The 20,893-nt window shown below is 38.3% G+C and overlaps 1 protein-coding gene and 1 pseudogene across 1 annotated transcript; both read right to left on the bottom strand.

The window, feature by feature from the left end:
• On the bottom strand, positions 1 to 634 carry LOC143846765 (zinc finger A20 and AN1 domain-containing stress-associated protein 5 pseudogene; annotated as a pseudogene).
• A 1,372-nt stretch (positions 635 to 2,006) lies between these two features.
• On the bottom strand, positions 2,007 to 18,818 carry LOC143845634 (uncharacterized). Its single transcript, XM_077354018.1, has 9 exons — positions 18,574 to 18,818; positions 11,999 to 12,099; positions 11,055 to 11,442; positions 7,911 to 8,768; positions 5,844 to 5,901; positions 5,212 to 5,273; positions 5,013 to 5,119; positions 4,714 to 4,801; positions 2,007 to 3,050 (listed from the first exon to the last, which is right to left on the bottom strand). Exons 1-9 carry the CDS (start codon positions 18,706 to 18,708, stop codon positions 2,712 to 2,714), a joined length of 2,136 nt encoding a protein of 711 aa, XP_077210133.1. The 5' UTR covers positions 18,709 to 18,818; the 3' UTR covers positions 2,007 to 2,711.
• Between the last annotated feature and the right edge of the window lie 2,075 nt (positions 18,819 to 20,893).

The following is a 20,893-nucleotide window of genomic DNA, read 5'->3' as shown; positions in this document are numbered from 1 at the left end:
GAGAGAATTCCATAAGAATATATAACATATTCAATAAAAATCAAACCCTAAATCACGAGAATTTTTTTTTTTTTTTTCTTCCTCTCTTTCAAAATCAAACTCTCACGATCTTCGCCGCTTTAACGGCCGGATTTTCACGAGCGATCGCCTCTCTGCCAGCAGCCTTGTAATCGAAACTGCACACGTGTCGATCGGAATACCGGTGCTCCGAACAGAACAGATCGCCACACCGGCACCGGAACCCGGTCAACCCTACCTTTTTCCTGCAACCAAAACACCGATTCACCTGCCTAACCGGCACCGGACTTTCCACCGGCTCGCACGGTACGGACTCGATGATCTCCACCGGCTGAAATCTCTCCGGTGACCGGATCGAGATCGGCTTCTCGTGGCCGGAACACGACGATAGAGACAAGATTCCGGTGGATTTGAAGCATTTCTGACACATGTTCTTTGTGGCAGGGTTACCGGAAAATCCGCAGTTGTTCACGCATAGGTTTAGGGTTTCGGCGATCTTGAATTCCGTTTCTTCTTTCTCACGTTGCGCCATCGATTCTAGGGTTATGGTTAGGGTTAGGGTTTGGTTTTTTTGGGGGTGGAGATGCGAAGATTAAGGAGGGGGTTTGTAGGTTTTTTAAAGGATGAAAATGGTCGGTATTCGGTAATGGCGATGGAAAAAATGGGGCCCATTTTTTGGAACGCGGTTCAGACACTTTCCTGAAAAGTGAAAATCACCTATTAAATGTTAACGGTGTAAGTTTACTAAAATACCCTAACTTTGTGTGACAATTTACTGGCTGTTGAGATGTTAAATTACTAAATTACCCATGAGCGGTTCTACTGTAATTGAAAAATCAATGGTTTTGTTTTTGGAAGCGGGATAGGGTTGATTTAGTAATTTTGGGTATTTCTATGTTTTTTCGTGGATATAGCTGTTGTCGCTGTATCAGCCGCCCTATCTGACCGGTTCTCGACTATTTTCTTCAGGGCGTGACGTACACGTGGCAAAAACGGTACCGCTTACGTGGCACGCGTAGTCGTAGGTTGCCAGCTGGCAGGGAGAGAATGAGAATATCTGAATTTCATAGAGAGACTCACGAGGAAATATCGTAATTCACCAGAAAGGAGAAGGTTCTAGAATTCAATAGCCTCTGTGAAGTCGGCCATTTTAAATATCGTAATTCACCAGAAAGGAGAAGGCTGTATCACGTTTTGCTTACTACGTTTGAATTACTCCCTTTAAAGTTTAAATATTTACAGCTCCACTCAGAACCAAGGTTTTAAATTTCGGTTTCGGAATGCGTTTCGGTCCTCACCGGAACCGAAATTTCAGCCAAAATTTTAAAATTTAAGACGAAATCTATCGAAATCAAATGAAGTAATTTTTGTATCTTGTCTTTTAGTATTTAAAGAGCTGTAAAATGTTTATTACCATTCCCAAAAAGCACCCGAGAGCAAGGTTTTAAATTTCGACCAAAATCCGAAATTTCAGGTTTTGGTGGAGAACGAAACCGAAATCGTGGTAACTCGAAACATTACGAAATTTCGACTGAAATTTTAGCACAAGATAAAATATTGCTTTTTTGATTTATTTCAAAATTTCTGTTTCGATGAGGACCGAAGCGCATTCCGAAACCGAAATTTAAAACCTTGCCTGAGCGCATGTATCAAAATATAGTTGTGCTGAAATCATACAAAATTTAGACGAAATCCCCAAAATTTAGGCAATTTAAGCTTAAATTTCAGGATAATATTAAATAATAAATAAAATCCAGATCTTTTTAGTGATATTCCTTAAATTTTGAGGAAAATTTACGCAATTTCGGAAATTCAAAACCTTGCTCAAAAGGTAAAAAAAGAGAAGATCAATTGACATAGAAAATAAAAATGTGGTAGAACAAACTTTACTATCCAAAAGGAAAGAATTTCAGCATGAGCATAGTATACTGTTATCCATCATATTGTGGATCATTTATCAACTCACCCACACCACATGTACCCAAAAATAACACCAAGAAAGATTTTATTTTAGGAGGTAAATTGGTATTCCCACTAATAAATTACAAGCCTGACATATTTCAGCTCTTAAATTTCAATCTTTACAGTCAGTGCAATGAAAAAACATACAGAAGCCCGGCCATTCAGCCTCTGATGAAGCAGATAACAGAAGGTTGAAGAGCATGAATGTTTAGATGATAATACCCTTTACCTTCTACTAAAACATTAATTCAAAATTACAGTTCTTCAAAATTTGATAACTCATGCACCACATCAAAAAAAAAAAAAATTGAAAGTCTGCAGCTATATTTCTTATACTTACAATGAGCAATGCCAAAATAAAATAAGCTTTTTTTAACCTTCTGAGAGACTATTTTCTCTGTTTATGAGCATAAAGGTCTGATACACCTGTAGAAAGCTCTCTGTGAATACAGGTGTATCTGATACACCGGTATTCACAGAGAGCTTTCAATACTTTCAAAAAAAAAAATGCTTAACATTGGTATTTGGTAACTACTCAAGCGGAAAAAAGAATAGCAAAACTATTCAAACCTTCTTCCCTCTCAGTTGTTTAAAAAAAAAAGGAAAAATAGGCTCACCCCACCACCAGGCTTTATGAGCTTCGGTGGCTCCAGGTAACTGGGCACATAACTTCTTCTCAAATCCTTCGATCAATTCTCATATAATATCCAAAACCATTCAATTTGGAGGAACTAAGCTGGACCTATGCTCCTCTCTGGTTTCGTTTCAGTTCGGACATAAGTAAGATTTCGCGAAGTTGGAGATGGAACACTGTTTCCAGAGGCCGCAGCTCCGTTCTGAAGATTTTTCACGCCCTCACCAATCAAAGGAGAAAGAATGGATGGAGCATCACGTTTCCACTGTAAGCTCCGAGGACCCATTTTGATTGGGAGGCGGGCCCTGAACGCATTTGGGATGCCTCTTGGGAATGGCACTCTGGCAAGCCTAGCTGCAAATGGAGAGGCCCGAGGCATTTGGGGCCACGTCAACATTGGAGCAGCTTCATGATGGGCAGAGCCTCTTCGAACAACCTGCATGAAAGCATGCAAACACAAAATTTGGTACTCTTGATACTTAAAATGACCACTGGACAAGTAATGCATGCATGCGTACACAAATATGTGGCTGTATATACATGTGGAAATACAATGAAAAACATGTACATTTCATGAATGCATAAAGCATACATGGAAGTGCACCACATGCATTATTCATTCATATAAGTAAGCAGAAGGGTGTCCTTGAATGTGCCCCTACAAGTTGAAGTGCACTGCATGCCTATAGATATCAAGAATGTGCCCGGTAGTTTAAAATGCAGATGAAGACCAAAATGCGGCTAAAGGAAATCCTAGTTGACTCGGTGTGGTGTGATCAAGTACCCAGCTGACGCGGCCAGGTACTCGGTTGACGTGGTCATAACTCGTGAGAGTTAAAAGGTATTTTGATGACTTTGTAGGTCAAAATATGGACTTGGGCAAGGTAAAAGGGTGTCGACTTAGGCGAGTCAACAATGATGCAAGGGAGTCTTGAAACTATGAATGTGCCTTCCATATTTGCATTGTTCTTATAGATTACAAAAACTTAGATGCATGCAGCACAAGCACATACAATGCAACCAGGCATGCAAAAGATATACATTGGTGGATGAATATATACATGCATAAGCATGAATATGAATGTAAACCAATCAATTGATGCACATCTTATAAATGCAGTTTGACTTGTAGGATTGATTAGCATAAATCCACAATTCACGTGTGGTATTAAAGACGTTCATTTTACAACGAACCGAAAACGTGAGTTACTTGAACATGGGCTTATTGCAAACCCAATAAAAAATAGGATTCAATTTTAACAGCTGTATTTCAGTTTGGACCAAAGTAGAAAACTCAAGACTCAACTAGGAATCTATCGAGCTGAACCATGCCCTTGTGGTGATAAGCCCAAGTTTGTAATACTGATATCAAGGGTTCAATCTTTGGTTACCCTATAAGGAAAAAAGAAATAAAATCGGTTTTACAGTTAACATGTTCCAGCTCAGCCAAGTCAATGAAAAATTCATGAGATTTCCCCAATAAAATGGAAGACTCGAATGACACAAAAACTTAGTCCAACCCAGTCAAACTGAGCAGAAAAACAATTTTTTGAACACTGACCCAGTATCCAATTAACTGATTTCCCCATTAGAGCTGTTATAGGGAAAGTGCAGAAGGATTTCCTTGGAAGTACATTAGCAGGCAAAAGTACAGGTAGGTCTCATCTATAGATGTAACAAAACATTCATCTACCAGGCCCCACTATGGATGGCCATGCCCCAAAAGTCCTCCCATCAAACTCTCTTAATCCTCTGCTTTGTGGAGTTTTCCGATAGATATTCAAACGTGTTGACGCTTTAAAAGGCAAAGATCGTAGGGTTAGGACCATTTGATGTGCATGGTTTCTGGGGCCATGTCCCATCCATAGTGGGCCACAACATGTTAATGTCTTGGATATTGAACAAGTGGCCCCCAAATTGTAGTTTTCTTCACTAATGAATTTCCGAATAAATACATGTGCACTTACCATATAATAGCACTCCACATGGAAGAAGGATTAATCCAGAAAGATAAAATAAAAATTATAGTAAAGAAATGCAAGCATGCCTACAAGTTCCAATGTGTGCATGACATTTCCGTCACACACCAATAAATTTACCTTGAGAATGCGTGACATGAATGATGTGCCATTCAGTGATAATGCAAGCTCCGCTGCCTCTTTGCGCATGAATTCAACATATGCCGACCTGTTTCGGAAAAAAAGAGTGTAGAACTCTTTAAGAATTGGCAACAAAAAAAGGAATATAGGAGAGGAAATTGGAAGCTGTTTTTATAACGCACTAGGTTGCCCAGTTGCTCTCAGAAAAAATAAGTGTAGAAGTCTTCAAAAATAAAATGATATATTTAGAAAGAAAACGAACTTAGAAGAGGAAACTGGAAGCTGGTTCTATAACACACCCTTTAGGTTGCCCGGTTGCAGCATCTGTCACAATTATTACTTTTAGCACTTCCCCGAATTTGTTGAAATGTCGAGAAAGAGTATCTTTTGTGGCAGCAAAATGAACCTGTGCATATAACAATAATACGTCAAAATCAGGAAAAAAAATTATTTTCTCCTTCCAACTGGAAAAAAAGTCAGATTCGTCAAGGTATTTACATTATTAACAAAGACGGTCCGAGAATCAGCATCCTCTGAAGGCCGAACAGTAGAATACAAACCTGGAAAAATTGGGGAAAAGAACTCAATTCCCATATCAATATCAAATATATGAAAACAGAAAGATCCAAATCCAACGAAAAAGAGGAACGCTGGTTAGTACTCGGAAAAGTTGCATTTTGATGTGATATTGGATTCAAGCATACAAACAAGCGTGTTCAAAAACTCCCCTGAGCTAGACTCAATCAAGATGCAAGTTGAGATAATGCTAGCTCGGGAAAAACCTGAAAATTTTCAATCTAGTACTCATAAAAATTTGATCAAGTACTCAACAAACACTTGATACAAGTACAAGAGAGAGTAAAAATAAGCTTTCCTAAAACAACGATGAACTTTGAGTTTCTAAACACCAATGCCATCACAGGTTGCATAGGTTCAAAATCATGCATGATGCGTTGGCTAGTACCAATCATGTGTTGAAGGGCAAGAACCTTTAGCTGGATTTGGAGAAAATGAAAAAAAAAAAAAAAAACCGTTGCTCTTAACTGGCAGCTATTCAGTTGCTTTTTATAATCCACAAGGGACGCTTTTCTGGTACTGCAGTTACAAAACTTTAAGTCTATAACACTTACCAGGTGTGGTTGGCACCTTTTTCTGAGCCTCCTTTTGAGTATCTGCATGGGGCACTGCCTGTTTAATACAACCACAAATACAATTTCAGTGATTAAAAAACCAATAAAAAAAGAAATATATATATACAGCGCACCAAAAAATGGTGCGCTTAAGTGTTTAAAACGTTTCCTATTGCGCTAAATGTTTGGGTCCCACATACAGGAACCAATCGGAAACATTTTAAACACTTAAGCGCACCATTTTTTGGTGAGCTGACAGCGCACCAACAGTTTTCTCTCTCTCTCTCTCTCTCTCTCTCTCTCTCTCTCTCTCTCTCTCTCTCTCTCTCTCTCTCTCTCTATATATATATATATATATATATATATATATATATATATAGAGAGAGAGAGAGAGAGAGAGAGAGAGAAAACTGTTGGTGCGCTGTCAGCTCACCAAAAAATGGTGCGCTTAAGTGTTTAAAATGTTTCCGATTGGTTCCTGTATGTGGGACCCAAACATTTAGCGCAATAGGAAACGTTTTAAACACTTAAGCGCACCAAAATCCAATGAGCCCAGTTTTCTTCTGGAAATAAACAAAATCAAAATATCTCCAATGCTTTCAATGGATACAAAAATCTAGCAACACAGAGCAGTAAATATATAGAAAATTACAGAAAGATTCCTTTGTCATATACCATAAAAGGCCAAATATACTGCTAATTTTTTTCTGGAAGAAAAAAACTCTATCACACACATCATTCAAAACAAATGACGAATGGTACGATCAGGCCAATCTAACAAGGATAAGAAAAACTTCATCGTCTCCACAGCGGGCCACACGCATGACATCATTTATTTTACTTGAAGCTTATCGGGGCCCGTTGTATGTCTCCAACAAAGGCATAGCAATTTCTTGTGAGCATGGTCTCACTCTCACTCTCACCACATCACTCCTCATAGGATCGCCAAGGGTAATTATTCACGAATCACTTTGATGGATAGCTGTATTTTCATTTCTTTCCATAAAAGCTCAGTAAGTACCACCAATTTTTCTCAGGAAGTTTATGCACCACCATTATTCAATAGAAAGCTACATGCGGTAAATACATGTAGTCATTATTTTATTTATTTTTTTAATGCGGCCATTAATGAATCATAGGATAATTTTCATAATTCTTCGAGAGCAGTTCTACTTTTTACCAAGGTTTTAAATTTCGGTGCTTTTTACAATAAATACAGACATCAACACTCAATTGCAGAAATAAAATAAAATTCAAAATAATTTGGTTGGAAAGGCATTAAAATTATAATAATAAGATTTAGAATAAATGGCCAATTACAAACCACCAGAATGGTTGGCTTCATAATTTTTCCCATGAAATAAATTTGTTGTAGCCCAATGGAGAGAATTATTAGAAGGATAAATACCTAAGAAAAAAAATATCTAAATATTAAAATGGCATCTTTCTCGCTACGTCTCTACCACCTTTCCCACATCAATTCTTGGTTAGAGTCACAAGGTTACAGCACAAGCCAATTCCACAGTGAAAAACATTGTAACTCAAAGAAAAGAATTATTAGAAGGATAAATACTTGAGAAAGAAAAGATCTAAATATTATGGAAATATTAAAATGGCATCTTTCTTAATACCTCTCTGCCACCTTTCGCACATCAAATCTTAGTCAGAGTCACAAGGTTACAACACAAGCCAATTCAGCAGTGAACCTAGTATTCTCTATTTTGTTAAAATTGAGTGTCAAAAGTCATGCAATAAATAAGTATTCGTGCGGGATGTTATAGAGAAGGAGTAGCAATCTAAGAGTAAATCTAAGAGAACAGCAGCAATCTATGCTGAATTTTAGAATTTTTAGACCTCACGTTTGGTGGGAGTAGATGGCATTTTCACATGAACCCTAATTATTGACAAGTTATCAAATCATAGCAATGAGTACAGTTTTTTTTTTTTTTTTTTGCATTGAGTAGCATTTGTTCATTCAGATATATGAGCAGAAATTTCAAAATAAAAACAAAGCATTACCTTATTTCAGAAAAAAAAAAAAAAAAGCCTAATTATGAGCCCACTTACATTATCAATACTAGACATTATGGTACTTTTCTCCTTCATAAGCCGATTGCCTCCATCAGTCTCCTGCACAGCCATCCCATTCTCCACTTCTGTAACCTCCCTGGAAGCCTGGTGAAGTGGGGGTGGTTTCCACGTATTTACATTCACAGAAATATTCACAATCTTGCGAGAAGTATTTGCCACAGCAGTGGCAGGAGGGCCCGGATTTTTCATCCTTGTCTTCCTCCCAACTTCGTTTGCATCTTGAGCTACACTGTACTGCACCATCACTGGATTTTCATCCTTGTATCCACATGAAGCAATCTGTGAAACATCTAAACCCCTGTCATTGACAATGCCGACATCATCATATTCGTCATTATCTGAAGCAGAATCAGAGACCAACCCAGTATCCAACATTGTCAAATTCTCTTCAAATTCCCCACTGTACTCACTTCTCTCAAAATATTCGGAGTGTGTTTCCACAGGCATCTGGTTAAGATCCCCGTACTCTCCATCTTCCAATGTGGGAGCCTTAATCTCTGACAAATGGCTTGTAGCTTCTCTCATTTCCATACCATGACCAAATCTGTTGAACGTATTTGCCGAACATCTAACCTTAATTACATCTTCAGCAGCTTCAGCAGCAGCTTTGATTGCTGTTGCCACGGGATGTAGCGCTCTTGCAACTGATCTCAGCCGTTGAGAACGATCATTACGGAATGAGTCTTCAGTGGATGTAGAAACAACTGATCGGAGCCGCTTTAGTGTCGACTCTGGTCTAGAATTAGATGGCCTCAAAGTCCCCACTGCATCTCGAACAGCAAATTGAAGGAGCCGGCGAGGGGCACCAATGGATGGATGGGAAGTCACCTCTCTCTACAGTTCATAGTGGATCGAAGTGGAACAAACAACAAGGGAGGAGTATAGTTATTTTAATTTAACGAACAAGAGGAGAAAAAGAAAATGCTCCTATTTGATGCTACATCATTAAGATTGTCAACACCATTCAAAAACAAAATCATGAAGATTGTCAAACGAAGATGAAACTTCGATTTTCAGAGGGTGAACCAAATGAAGTTTCAGAAACGATCAGAATTATACAGAAGATTTCTACACGAGTTCCAATTGCAAAGAAATGTCAACTTTTTTTTTTTTTTGAATGGTAATTGTAAATATCTAAATTTGAAGAGTATAGGTATTCTCTTGGAAGCACGAAGAGGGTGCGGGTGTGGAGAAGCGTTGGGGTCTAGAAGAGTCTAAGGTCGGAAGAGCCATGGGAGTGTTTATATAATATTTTCTTTATATGTTTTCAAAATTTAAGTACATCAAAAAATAGTAATTTCTAACCATCTTCATTTCCATGCCCTCTTTCCTCATGCCTTCTGAAGACACCTTTGTACTTGCTTTAATAAAGTACTTTGAAGAGTTGAAGAGTTTGATGCAAGGAAGTTGGTGATGGTGGGTCTTGGAGTAATAAAAGCAGATTGGGAGTACCATGGTAGCGGTATCCGTCTCTTCAGGAGCATCATGGGAGCGGTTTCCTTCCTAGCATGGGAGAGGCACCCATGAGGAAGATTCTTTCTTGTTTGTTTCCTGAAGGAGGCAGCATTGTCTAATTGGATTTCTCATTTTCTTTGAGATAGAAATATCATAACTGGCGCCTTTATTTTCCTATTTCTTTAGTTTTCTAGTGCTGCCTTTTTCACAAGAATATATATATATATATAGATATAGAGGAAACTGTTGGTGCGCTTAAGCTCACCAACCTTATGGTGCGCTTAAGCGCCCAATCACATGGGTCCCACATTTTCTGTGGTGATCCAAACCATTCATTTGCAAGGTCCTTACATAGATGGGGGGTGTACCAAAAATCAGCTCCATAGAATCATCCTAACCCATCCACAAATCTGCCCAGTTTTGTCCTCCACAAATGGAGGGGTTAGGATGATCCTATGGAGCTGATTTTTGGTACACCCCCTATCTACGATAGGACCTTGCAAATGAATGGTTTGGATCACCACAGAAAATGTGGGACCCATGTGATTGGGCGCTTAAGCTTAAGCGCACCATAAGGTTGGTGAGCTTAAGCGCACCAACAGTTTCCTCATATATATATATATATATATATATATATATATATATATATATATAGGGGAAAGTGATTGTGAGCGGCCCCTCATATAAGCTTATATGAGGTGACCGCTAAAAACATGGTGGGCCCACATTTTTGGGGTGATCTGAACCGGTCATTTGATAGGCCCTGACTTAGATAGGGGGTGCCCAAAAAATCAGCTACATAGGATCATCCCAACCCTTCAAACTGTGGAGGTGAAAGAGGGGAAAATGGGCGGGTATAAATTTGCCCACTTACCCGTCCATTTTCCCCCTCTTTCACCTCCACAGTACGAAGGGTTGGGATGATTCTATGGAGCTGATTTTTTGGGCACCTCTTATCTACGCCAGGGCCTATCAAATGACCGGCTCGGATCACCCCAAAAATATGGGCCCGCCATGTTTTAAGCGGTCACCTCATATAAGCTTATATGAGGGGCCGCTCACAATCACTTTCCCCTATATATATATATATATATATATATATATATATATATATATATATATATATATATATATAGAGAGAGAGAGAGAGAGAGAGAGGGGGGGGGGGGGGGAGGGGATCAATAGAAAACAACAGATTTCATAACGTTCATAACGAGGTAGAATAAACGTAAATTCGAAAGCAAAATATATCATAAGTTGGTGGAATAACATAAATGAGGTAAAGGGTTTTCGAATAGAAACAAAAACAACCTTATCATAAAGCTACAGAATGGAGGAGAGAAATGGCAATAAGTAAATAGTGTCCAGATGAAAACACCGACATTTTTGACATGGCTTGCATAATTTAGGCTCTAAGAAAGTTTGTTGACAATCCAATAATTCGGTAGATATTAATTTCATCAGAAGGTCAGCTTTTCCCCTAGTCGCCACTGCGTCAAGTGTATAATTTTGAGCTCGGGGATGCTTACCTGTCAAAAAAAAAACCATTTCCATCTCAGTTAAACATATCACGGCAAATCAGAGGCAGTCAACATTTTCATTTCAAAAATATCAAGAATCTGTTTGGTTTCTCAATCAAATAAGGAGTATAACATATGCAGAAACCTTCATTGGCTTTCGTTCATCTTGTCGGTTCCGTTTCTTCTTGACCCAAGCCCTAGGAGAATGAGACCGTTTGCCTCGACCAATCCTGAGATTGGTTTTCTCTTCTGCCTGCATATTGTCAATTTCAGAAATTCGGAGAGGAGGGGGTTCAACCACATCCCTCGTCAGCCCTTTCCATTCCCTATTGCGCCGCGTTCTGGATACCTTCACAGACTTCTCCCCTTCATCTTCAGAATCCGAGTGAAAGATGCCACTCATGTGCTCAGTTTGTGAATTGTTTATTCCGATCGGTTTATTCAACATTGTTTTTGTATTAGCCGCTTCATCAGGAAAGGGTTCCCGTGGTTGCACATATAGATGCAAATTTGAAGATAGATGGTCCCACAGCCTGCACCAAAATAGCATTATCAAATGAAAGACATACAAAGCAAGCTAACTGACAGACATCATGGTTTTAAATTTTGAAATTTCGGTTCGGATTTCGGTTGGGACTAAAATCTGAAAATTTTGGATTTCAGTTTGCATTTCGGCCGAAATTTGGTCATTTTGACTAGGGGTGGCCCAGTGTAAGAGGCTCCTGCCATTGCGGGGTCTGGGGAGGGCTAGATGTACGCAGCCTTACCCTGCTTTGCAGAGAAGCTGTTTCCGTGACTCAAACCCATGACCACCAGGTCACAATGGAGCAACCTTACAGTTGTGCCAAGGCTCGCCCTCTTTGGTCATTTTGACTGAAATTGTAAAAATTTTGGCCAAAATGACCGAAATTTCAAAAAAAATAATCGGTTTTGGTAAGGACCAAAACCGAAACTGAAATTTAAATCTATGAAGGACATTTTTTTTTTTAAGATGAATCTATGACAGACATTGACCTTAACTTAGATTCAGTGACGAATCTCAAGCTGTGCTAAAATCAACTTGCATAAATGAAGAAATAGTTCAAATACCAGGATACGAAAGAACCACTATCATCCTCCAAAAATACATTCAACTCTTTCTTTGCCTCTCCTTTGAGCCTGCCATTTCGGAGTAAGACAATAACATATTCCTGCAAGCGAAGTGGAAAAGTTGAATAAATTTCAGTTTAATAAATGTGTTAATTTTTAACTATTTTTAATGGACTTTTCTGTCTAGATCTACAGGGTCTGACAAGCTGCAAGGTAAAACTAAACGAATTATCGCAATACTTTTGTGCATCCACTCAAAATATACTGCACTACATGAAAAAATTGCATAAATGTATTTAGTGTGCGTGTTTGCAACAAGAAACACCTCATAAAAAAATAGATCTCTCCGAACTATATAGTATTTTGCGTATGTGCAATAAAAAAATAAAAAAAAAATATTTATTTGTGTATTCAATCAAGCCCTTAGATATAAAGATAACTTTAAAGCACTACATCCAGGCCAAAACCTCATCCTAAGATAAAAATGATAAAATTGTTAGTGACAACATGTCAACATCAACCCTCGCAGTTTCCCAGTGAAAAATCACCACCTAAGACGCATAAAAGCATTATCCTGGTCCAATAAAAATTACAGGGTTACATAAATGTGCACCATAGTAAGATAATGTGAAATTTTCATTGTTAGAACATACGCCAAGATCCATGGATTTCAACAGCATGACAAGAACATGAATCTTGTTGAGACTTGAGAGACTTCTAGTCCATTCAGCGGTGCTCATATATGTTGCTCTTTTCTGTTAATGTCTAGTCAAGTACTCAGTAAATGGACGTAATGTACAATTTCTAGTCAAGCACTCGGTAAATGGATGTAATTTCTAAGTATTATTAATGTACATTTTCAATTCCACCAATGTTAAAAGGAATCAATTCTACATTAAAAACAAAAAAATATATTAAAGGAAGACACATAGCTTCGAAGACATACGTTGGAGTATGTTCCTAAAACTCAAAATTGTTAATGCAACAAAAAGATAACCCTCAATTCCACAATTGCCAAGACAGATTGAATTTTCTTCATATGCACGTGAGAGATCCAAAAAAAGTGAGAAAAGGTCTTCAAAGCTTTACCTCCTATCTTTTATAATGCCGAAATACTAACCATGTCGAAAATTGTCAAGATAGAGGTTAGAAGGAAGAGCGAGGAGGAAGAACAAATAGGTCCCAAGTGGAGCCGAATTTCTGACATTAGTATGACACACATAATGATTTCAGCAGGGGGTGAATTGAAAATCTCCAGACCCTACGGTTTTTAGTGTGGATTTTTATGGTAATTTTTAGGAAATTCTGAGAAATTTAAACCGGGCTTTGAAGGAGTCCTGATTGAGAGTGATAGTAAAACCTGCACTCCCAGATTTTGGGTAAATTGGTTACAAGGATTTCGACAACAGTTCTAGGTATGTTTGGGTTGGGTTTGAATTTTTCAACACAAACAACAATTAAGAGAGGGAATTAATAAACTTTTAAAGAATTCTATTGTGATTATGAATAAATTTTATTTGCAACAACCAGTAATTTATGAGTTTTCAACTCATCAAACCAGTGGAGAAAAGTGCTTAGATTAGGATTAAAATTCCTAGTCTTATAATGAAGCTAAGTAGAAGGGGTCACGTTTTTATCTATTAAATATAGGCCACGGGGTTCTCCATAGGCCATAAATTTCTGGATTATTTATTTTCTACTTTCTGATGTGTTAACTTACCAACTTCTCCAATAGCTTATCTTTTATACTTTAACACTCCCCCACACGTGTGGCCCACTTTGCAAACACGTGGCACATGTGGTCTCACTTTGGGCTGACCATCGCATGTGGTTTTTGCTATCTGGGAGGTTTGAACTCGAGACCTTTGGCTCTGATGCCATGTTAACTTACCAACTTCTCCAATAGCTTAAGCTATTGGAAAGGTGTTATTTATCTTTTATACTTTAACATGATGGAATTTCCAAATCTAAAGTTTCTTTAGATAACCTCCTCTTCAGTTCATACACTAGGTTGAGCTCTTCTTTTTATTTGCTACTGCTTCTGATATTCACAATCCAAGGTTAGAATGAAGCTGAAGCTCACACAGGGAGGTACTTTCCAACTTGCATCATTTTCCTATACAAATAAAGGCATGTTAGTAAAGTTTTTACAGATTATGATACTTGGAAACCCGATGATGTAGATATATTTTCTTGAAAATGGTCCTTTATTCACTTTTGCTGTTTTTGAAAGGAATCAATTACACAGGAAAAACAAAAAGTCGATGAAAAAAAGCAAATGGCTTACAAGAGATATATTTGAATGGGTTCCAAAAACTCAAAATTACTGGGCCAACAAAAATGATTAACCTAAATCCCACAATTGCCCAGACAGATCAAAGTTTCTTCGTATACGCGTGAGAGATCCAAAAAACAAAACATGAGGAAAAGGTCTTCAAAATGGTAGGCAATCGCTAAGGTCAGGACAAGTCCTTATTCCCATGGCTCAAGAGCCCATGCCCAATAATGGTTGCAAGTAAGATCCCTGTAGCTTGTAGGGCCTGATTTCATAAACACTAAACCACCATCTACACCATGATATTCTTCCCCCTCCCCCAACCCAACCATTAAATACAAATAGACCTAGCTTACGATTTTATGCTTCGAGTAGTCACCAAAGGGAGGGCAATAAACGCTAGCCCAATGGGTCACTTAAATATCCATGCAAAACCAATAGCCAGAAGCAAAAGTAAGAACCAAGTGATTGGCGATAAGCTTAGCTCAAGTATAAGATTTGAAGCAGTGAAGCATGAACTTCTCAATAGAGTAATAATATGGGGTAAAAGGAAAATGTAGAAGGCGTGATGTTTTCAAAAGGTATACTACAATTAAAGAAATACTACAATTATTTGACAATAGCATGAATAAATAATTTAAAAACTCAAAAGGTAAAATATAACAATAACAACAAAACTAAGTTCAGGGTCAAAGGTTGGTTGCAAATTCAATAAGTGATAATACTCATAAAATTTTTGTCTCCACTCCTAGAGAGCAAGCATACTATGAGAGGATAAAGTAACACTAGACTAGACCAAATGACTCGAGGTCAAGATAGTAAGTATCATAGTCGTGATGGAAGCCAATACAGTCATTGTATTCATCATCAAATTATAGTAACATTACTCAAAGATGTAAATGATGCCAACCTTATCATCCTACTCCATCTTCCTACCAGTATCTAAGCGAAATGTAATTTATATCACTTGTCTATGGAAGACATAACACAAACCAAGGAGTTCTAAAAGTCTAAAATTTAAAGATATATTAACTTTTTCGCCTGATCCATTCTACCAACTACCATTGCCCTTTTTGTCTGGCTAGTGGTGATAGTGGAAGTGGGACTATCGAGCAGTACTTTATTTTCCAGACGACCAAGCTGTGTAGAATTGACATCAATCGCTTTCTTTTTAAGCTCAATGTGGAATGGGCTATGGGAAAGTAAAATACTTCAAGATATTGTAGGTATGTGCTGGAATTACAGATCTTGAAGGAATTTGTTTAGAAAGCAGCAGAAAATTGTCTAAAGCCCAGTTCATTTTGGAATTTGAGGATTGATTTTGGGTACAAAACTGATTATTGGACTCAAAATTGTGTTTAAACTGGAGTCCAATTATCAGTTTTGGACTCAAAATAAATTCTGAAAATCCAAAACAAATAGGGCCTAAGGGATGGACTGATCGATGGAAAGATTGAATTCCAGACTCAGTCAAGATTTAAACAAAAGTAACTGTAACCTAACAGATTCGAAAGAAGCAGTTAGACGACCGAAATGAATAAAAGATAATTGTAACTGTCAGTTCAAAAAAATTAGAATCTCTCACTTTCAAACATCGACAAGGGCCCTAGCCAATAGAATTCTTCTTCACAAAAATCTCCAAGCCTAACCGTTCAAAAAAAATAAAAATAAAAATTCTCCAAGCCTTTCTCACTCATGGGTCTGAGTTGTCAATGCAATACGTCTAGTTGAGATTCTCCAAGAGCATTTAACTCGAGGATGCTAGTTGTTAAGGGGAGGGTGCCCAAGTCCTTATAAGCCAATCCGCATCAATTCACTTTTCTGATGTGGGAATGTGGACAATCTCACCCCTCCATGCGGGAGCAAAGTGGGAACTACGAGAACTTTTCCCAAGGTATTTTTCCGTCCTCGGAGGCACACCGGGGTTACCGAGATCTTTCCCGAGAGATTTTTTACATCCTGAAGGGCACACAGGAGTTACCATGCCCCAGCTCTGATACCACTTGTTGGGACATGGGTATGACTCACCCTTAAAAGCTAGCCGTTGAGGGAAGGGTGCTCAGGTCCTTATAAGCCCATCCACATCAATTCACATCTTTGCTTTTGCGTGGAACCCCCAACAATGCATTTTTCTCCTTCTGGTAATTCCACAGTAGTGTTTTTAAAACTATAAGTACTCCTACGTACACTCTAAAGAGTGTATTTAAAACTTAAAGAACACATTTTAAATTTGAGGTATAACTTTAAAAAAATCAAAAACTTTTCCTAACCCCCAAGGGTAACTGTGGCTAGAGTTTAACATTAAACATTTTTTTTTAATGGTAGCAAGTTGCATTTCATAAAAAGGACCGAGATGGTAATTTAACATTAAACCTAAATGACAAAATAGTTAAAATGGTAAGACTATAAATCCCTATAACCCATAATCCTAATCAACTGTGAACTCCTACTTAACCCGTAAACCTACAGTCACCCTTCCTTATTGAACTACGGTAACCCCATTTCTTCATGTATGTAGCTTAGGCACTTCCAACGATGCTTCATTTATGCCTCATGTTCACTTCCTATGACGCTTTCCATCTACTTCCTCTTTGTTTTCCCTATATGTATCTTGTGCACTTCCAGTGATGCTTCATATATGCCCCTTGTTCAATTCCTATGACACTTTCCATCTGCTTCCTCTTTGTTTTCCCTATCACTCCCTCAGTGCTTCCTACTTCTTGCATTTTCTCTTATCCATAGCCCTTGTTTACCGCATCACTTCTCACACTTACATCTTGTTTACTTCCAGTGATGTTTCATGCATGTCTCATATTCACTTTTTGTAACGCTTTCCACCTGCTCTCTCTTTGCTTTCCCTATCACTCACTTTGTGCTCCCCAGTCACTACATTTTCTCTTTTCTAGAGCCCCTGATTCCCGCATTAATGGGAGGAAATGGGATTTGAACCCATGACACAATCTCTGTGTATGTCGATCTAGCAAACCAATGCCTTAAGCCACTCGACTGTGCTTCACCATGTTGTTGATCGGAATTGGATGTGCCTAGTTGGGTTGGTTGCCCGACGGGCCTATCTGATCCAATATTGCATTTGCTTCTAACATTGGCAATTATTTGTAGGGCTAGAAATTTTAACAGCAGTCGCCTCGTGCAAGGAATATGAGGTTTGGGTCTCATCAATTGCAGGTTACAAATAAAAAGAGAATGAACTTCTGTGTTAGAACCAAATTCGATCAAATGTCTTAATTTCCATTAAACAAAAAAAAACGCAAAACGACAACTTTATGAATACCAATCAAACAACTCCAGTCGTCTAGAAAATTACATTTATTTATTTTTAGAATTATTTGGCAGCTATAACCTTGTATTTGTTGGATTAGTGATATAAAATCACTTGGGTTAACTTTCTTAAGAAGGAGCATTCTTGGAATGTGTTTATTATAAGTGACTAAAGAGGGTTTTATCTTTGGTGGTGGATTTATTCTCAAGAGTGATGTTAAGAGCTTTTTCTCTACAAGGAAGGAAAGGGGTTTTCTCTCTCCAAGGGAACTACGCGACTCCTTGGGACCCTTACCTTAGCTCCTATCCATTATCCGCTTGATTCAAGGCATGATTTGCCCCACTGGGGGGTAGCTCTCAATAGGCTACCTTATGGCCATCTCCCCAGAGGATGACTTCTAGCTTTAGGATTCGCTCTTTCTTGTTGAGTGAGGGTTCGGTCCGAAGGAGCTTGTTCTTGCCCTAGTTAGCTAGCACGCTCCCGATGGCATAGAGAGAGGAACGGAAAAGGACTGTGACAGTACGTTTCTTCTTCTTCTTCCATTACAAGGACTTTGATCTAAGATTGTTGGGTTCTTTTATGACGTTTTGGGGTTTGTGAAAACATTGTAAGAGGGAGTTGGGTTTTTTTTCTTGGGCTAAAAGAAGAGGGTGTTGGTGGGGTTTTTTCGTCATTGTTGTAGAGGTAGGGGTTCTAACCCTTGTTTGTAATTTCCCATTGTTTGCAGTGAACTTTTACTTGCCGGATTGCCCGTGTAGTATCATAAGAAAAATAAAGACATGAAAAAAACAAAAAAAACAGGGTTTAGCATTAGATATCAAGACAAACCTAATGAAAAAAGAAAAAGAAAAACAGGGTTTGGCATAAAATACCAATACAAACTTAACTACCGAAACAATTTCATTCTTTTGTTGTATTGGCATAAAATAACACTAATACAGAGACAGAAACAATTTCAACAGGAAAGAGATATTGAGAGAGAGAGAGAGAGAGAGAGAGAGAGAGGTATGAAAATGGTACCACGAGAGTTTCGTCTGTGTAATCACGGATTAATTCATTGAGCTTCTCTTTTAATCGCTCCCGCAACAGCTCTAAACCTTCGCTGGTGAAATTAACCCTGAAAGTCTTATCATCCATTCGATCTGAATCGTCCATTCCCTATATTCTTCAATGAAGAATCACGGCCAGAATTCCAGAGAAAGAAGAAAATATAAAACCCTACTTCTCTTTCTGTTTCGGCCAGGAAACATCCCTCGTCATTCTCCCACTTATAACAACAATCTGCGATAGTTGAATTATTCACTAGGGCGATGGTAAATTCGCACCCCCTCTAGGATAATTTGCACCACTTATACGTTATAGTATGTGACAGACTTTAAACGGTTTATAGTAAACTAGTAAAAAACCCGTGCGATGCACGGGCCGGCAAAGAACTGTACGAACCACGTCATAGGTTGATCCAAACCATCCATGTGATGGAACACAACATAAATAGGTTGTGCCCCAAAAATCATTTCCATAGGCTGATCCTAACCGTCCAATCTATAGAGGTTTCCATAATTCCCCTTAAATCGGATGGTTAAGATCACCCTATAGATTTTTTATTAAAAAACCATAAAGGAGGGGGTAGGATTGAAATTATGTGGTTTTAATGGGTGCGTGCGATGCACGGGCCGACAAAGAATTGTACGGACCACGTCATAGGTTGATCCAAACCGTCCATGTGATGGAACACAATATAAATAGGTTGTGCCCCAAAAATCATTTTCGTAGGCTGATCCTAGCCCTCCAATCTATAGATGTTTCCATAATTCCTCTTAAATCGGATGGTTAAGATCACCCTATAGATTTTTTATTAAAAAACCATAAAGGGGGGGGGTAAGATTGAAATTATATGGCTTTAATGAGTGCCTTTGTCAAAAGCATAAAGGAGGGGGCAGGATTGAAAATATGTGAGTTGAATTGGTGCATTTGTTAAAAAAAGTAAAAAAAAGTGATGTGTAATTCTCATAGAATTTTCAAAAAAATCTCTTCTTTTCCATCCAGCTTATTATAGTAGATAACTGACTACGTCAGTAATTGCCACGATCGTTTTTTAATATTTTGATGTATTTCGTTGGGCTGCACAAAAACCCGGCCAAACCAAAAAAACCGAACCGAACCGAACTAGGCCTTTTGGTTGGGTTTGGCTCGGACACAGTTACTGAACCGATGGGATTGGTTCGGTTGACGGTTTTTGAGTTTTAATACGAAAATGAAATGAACCTAACCATTGGGAAACTGTAGACACCCCATTTGGGCCACCCCCTAACTCAAAATTGCACCTCTCTTCTTTTGTTTTCTTATTAGAGGGCATTTTTGTCATTTTGGGTAGTCTAGGGGTAATTCTATCATTTGTAGTCACCCTAAGTGTATCAATCCTAGATATAAATGCAACATAAAAGCCTCATTTGAGGGATAAACCGTGAACTGAACCAAACCACACAGGTCAAAATCGGTTAGGTTTGGTTCGGTTATACCCCCATCGGTTTGGTTACGGTTTGGATTTTTCCCAAACCGATCGGTTCGGTTTAAAAAACCTCCCTAAACCGAACCGTTTGCAGCCCTATTTCTGTCTTTTAATTTGAGTTAACAAATTAGGCGGTTGCCTTGTGAGATTTTATATGGTTTGTGGCGGTATTGTACTATTGTCCAGTATTTTTCAAGAGGTGCTAGTATGGCAGATGATCCAAACAGTTGCCCTGAAAATCATCTCCATAGGATGATACTAACCCTCTAATCTGTAGAGGGTTAGTACTTGACGGAAACCTCTATAGATCCCTTTATCGATCGGAGGGTTAGGATCATCCCATGGAAATGATTTTAACGGCATAACCTATTTACCTGGTTAGGATCATCCTATTGTGTGGGCCGAACTAGTACCTTTTGAAAAATATTAGACTATGAGACCACACACCATATAAGTTCTCGTTGCTTCATTGAGTCACACAGTCATGATCCATGACTCGCAACTCAGTAGCAATGTAAACAAATTTCCCAGATTAAGGCCTTGTTTGTTTAAGATTATGACAATCGATTGTGAGTAGCAAACTGATTATTGGACACAAAATTACGTTTGAATTTGAGTCCAATAATCGGTTTAGCACTCACAATTGGTTGTGAGTGCTAAATTTGAAGACTACTCAATTTGATATTAAGACAACACGAAATAACACGATGCGAAATATTTGTGTCTGGCTAATGAAAATAGTGAGTCTCCCCTTCAAATGGATTGTACATTGTTGAAGGGTAGGGTGCGTTATTTGTTAAAGGACACTGTCAAGTATGTCTAGTCTCTAGA

This window comes from Tasmannia lanceolata, unplaced genomic scaffold, assembly GCF_043159265.1.
Source record: "Tasmannia lanceolata isolate RefF3 unplaced genomic scaffold, GAP_Taslan_0.1 ptg000015l, whole genome shotgun sequence".
Taxonomy (NCBI): Eukaryota; Viridiplantae; Streptophyta; class Magnoliopsida; order Canellales; family Winteraceae; genus Tasmannia; species Tasmannia lanceolata.
Note: the sequence above shows the minus strand (reverse complement) of the source record. Positions and strands in the feature narration are given on the sequence as shown.

Bases quoted from the DNA above. Each gene is read 5' to 3' on its own strand.
- LOC143845634 (XM_077354018.1), bottom strand. From the start codon at position 18,708: ATGGACGATTCAGATCGAATGGATGATAAGACTTTCAGGGTTAATTTC. The intron at 8,769-11,054 runs GTTTCTGCATAT...TATGAACTGTAG, and splicing joins ATGAACGAAAGCCAATGAAG to AGAGAGGTGACTTCCCATCC. The intron at 5,120-5,211 runs GTAAATACCTTG...TTATATGCACAG, and splicing joins GGACCGTCTTTGTTAATAAT to GTTCATTTTGCTGCCACAAA.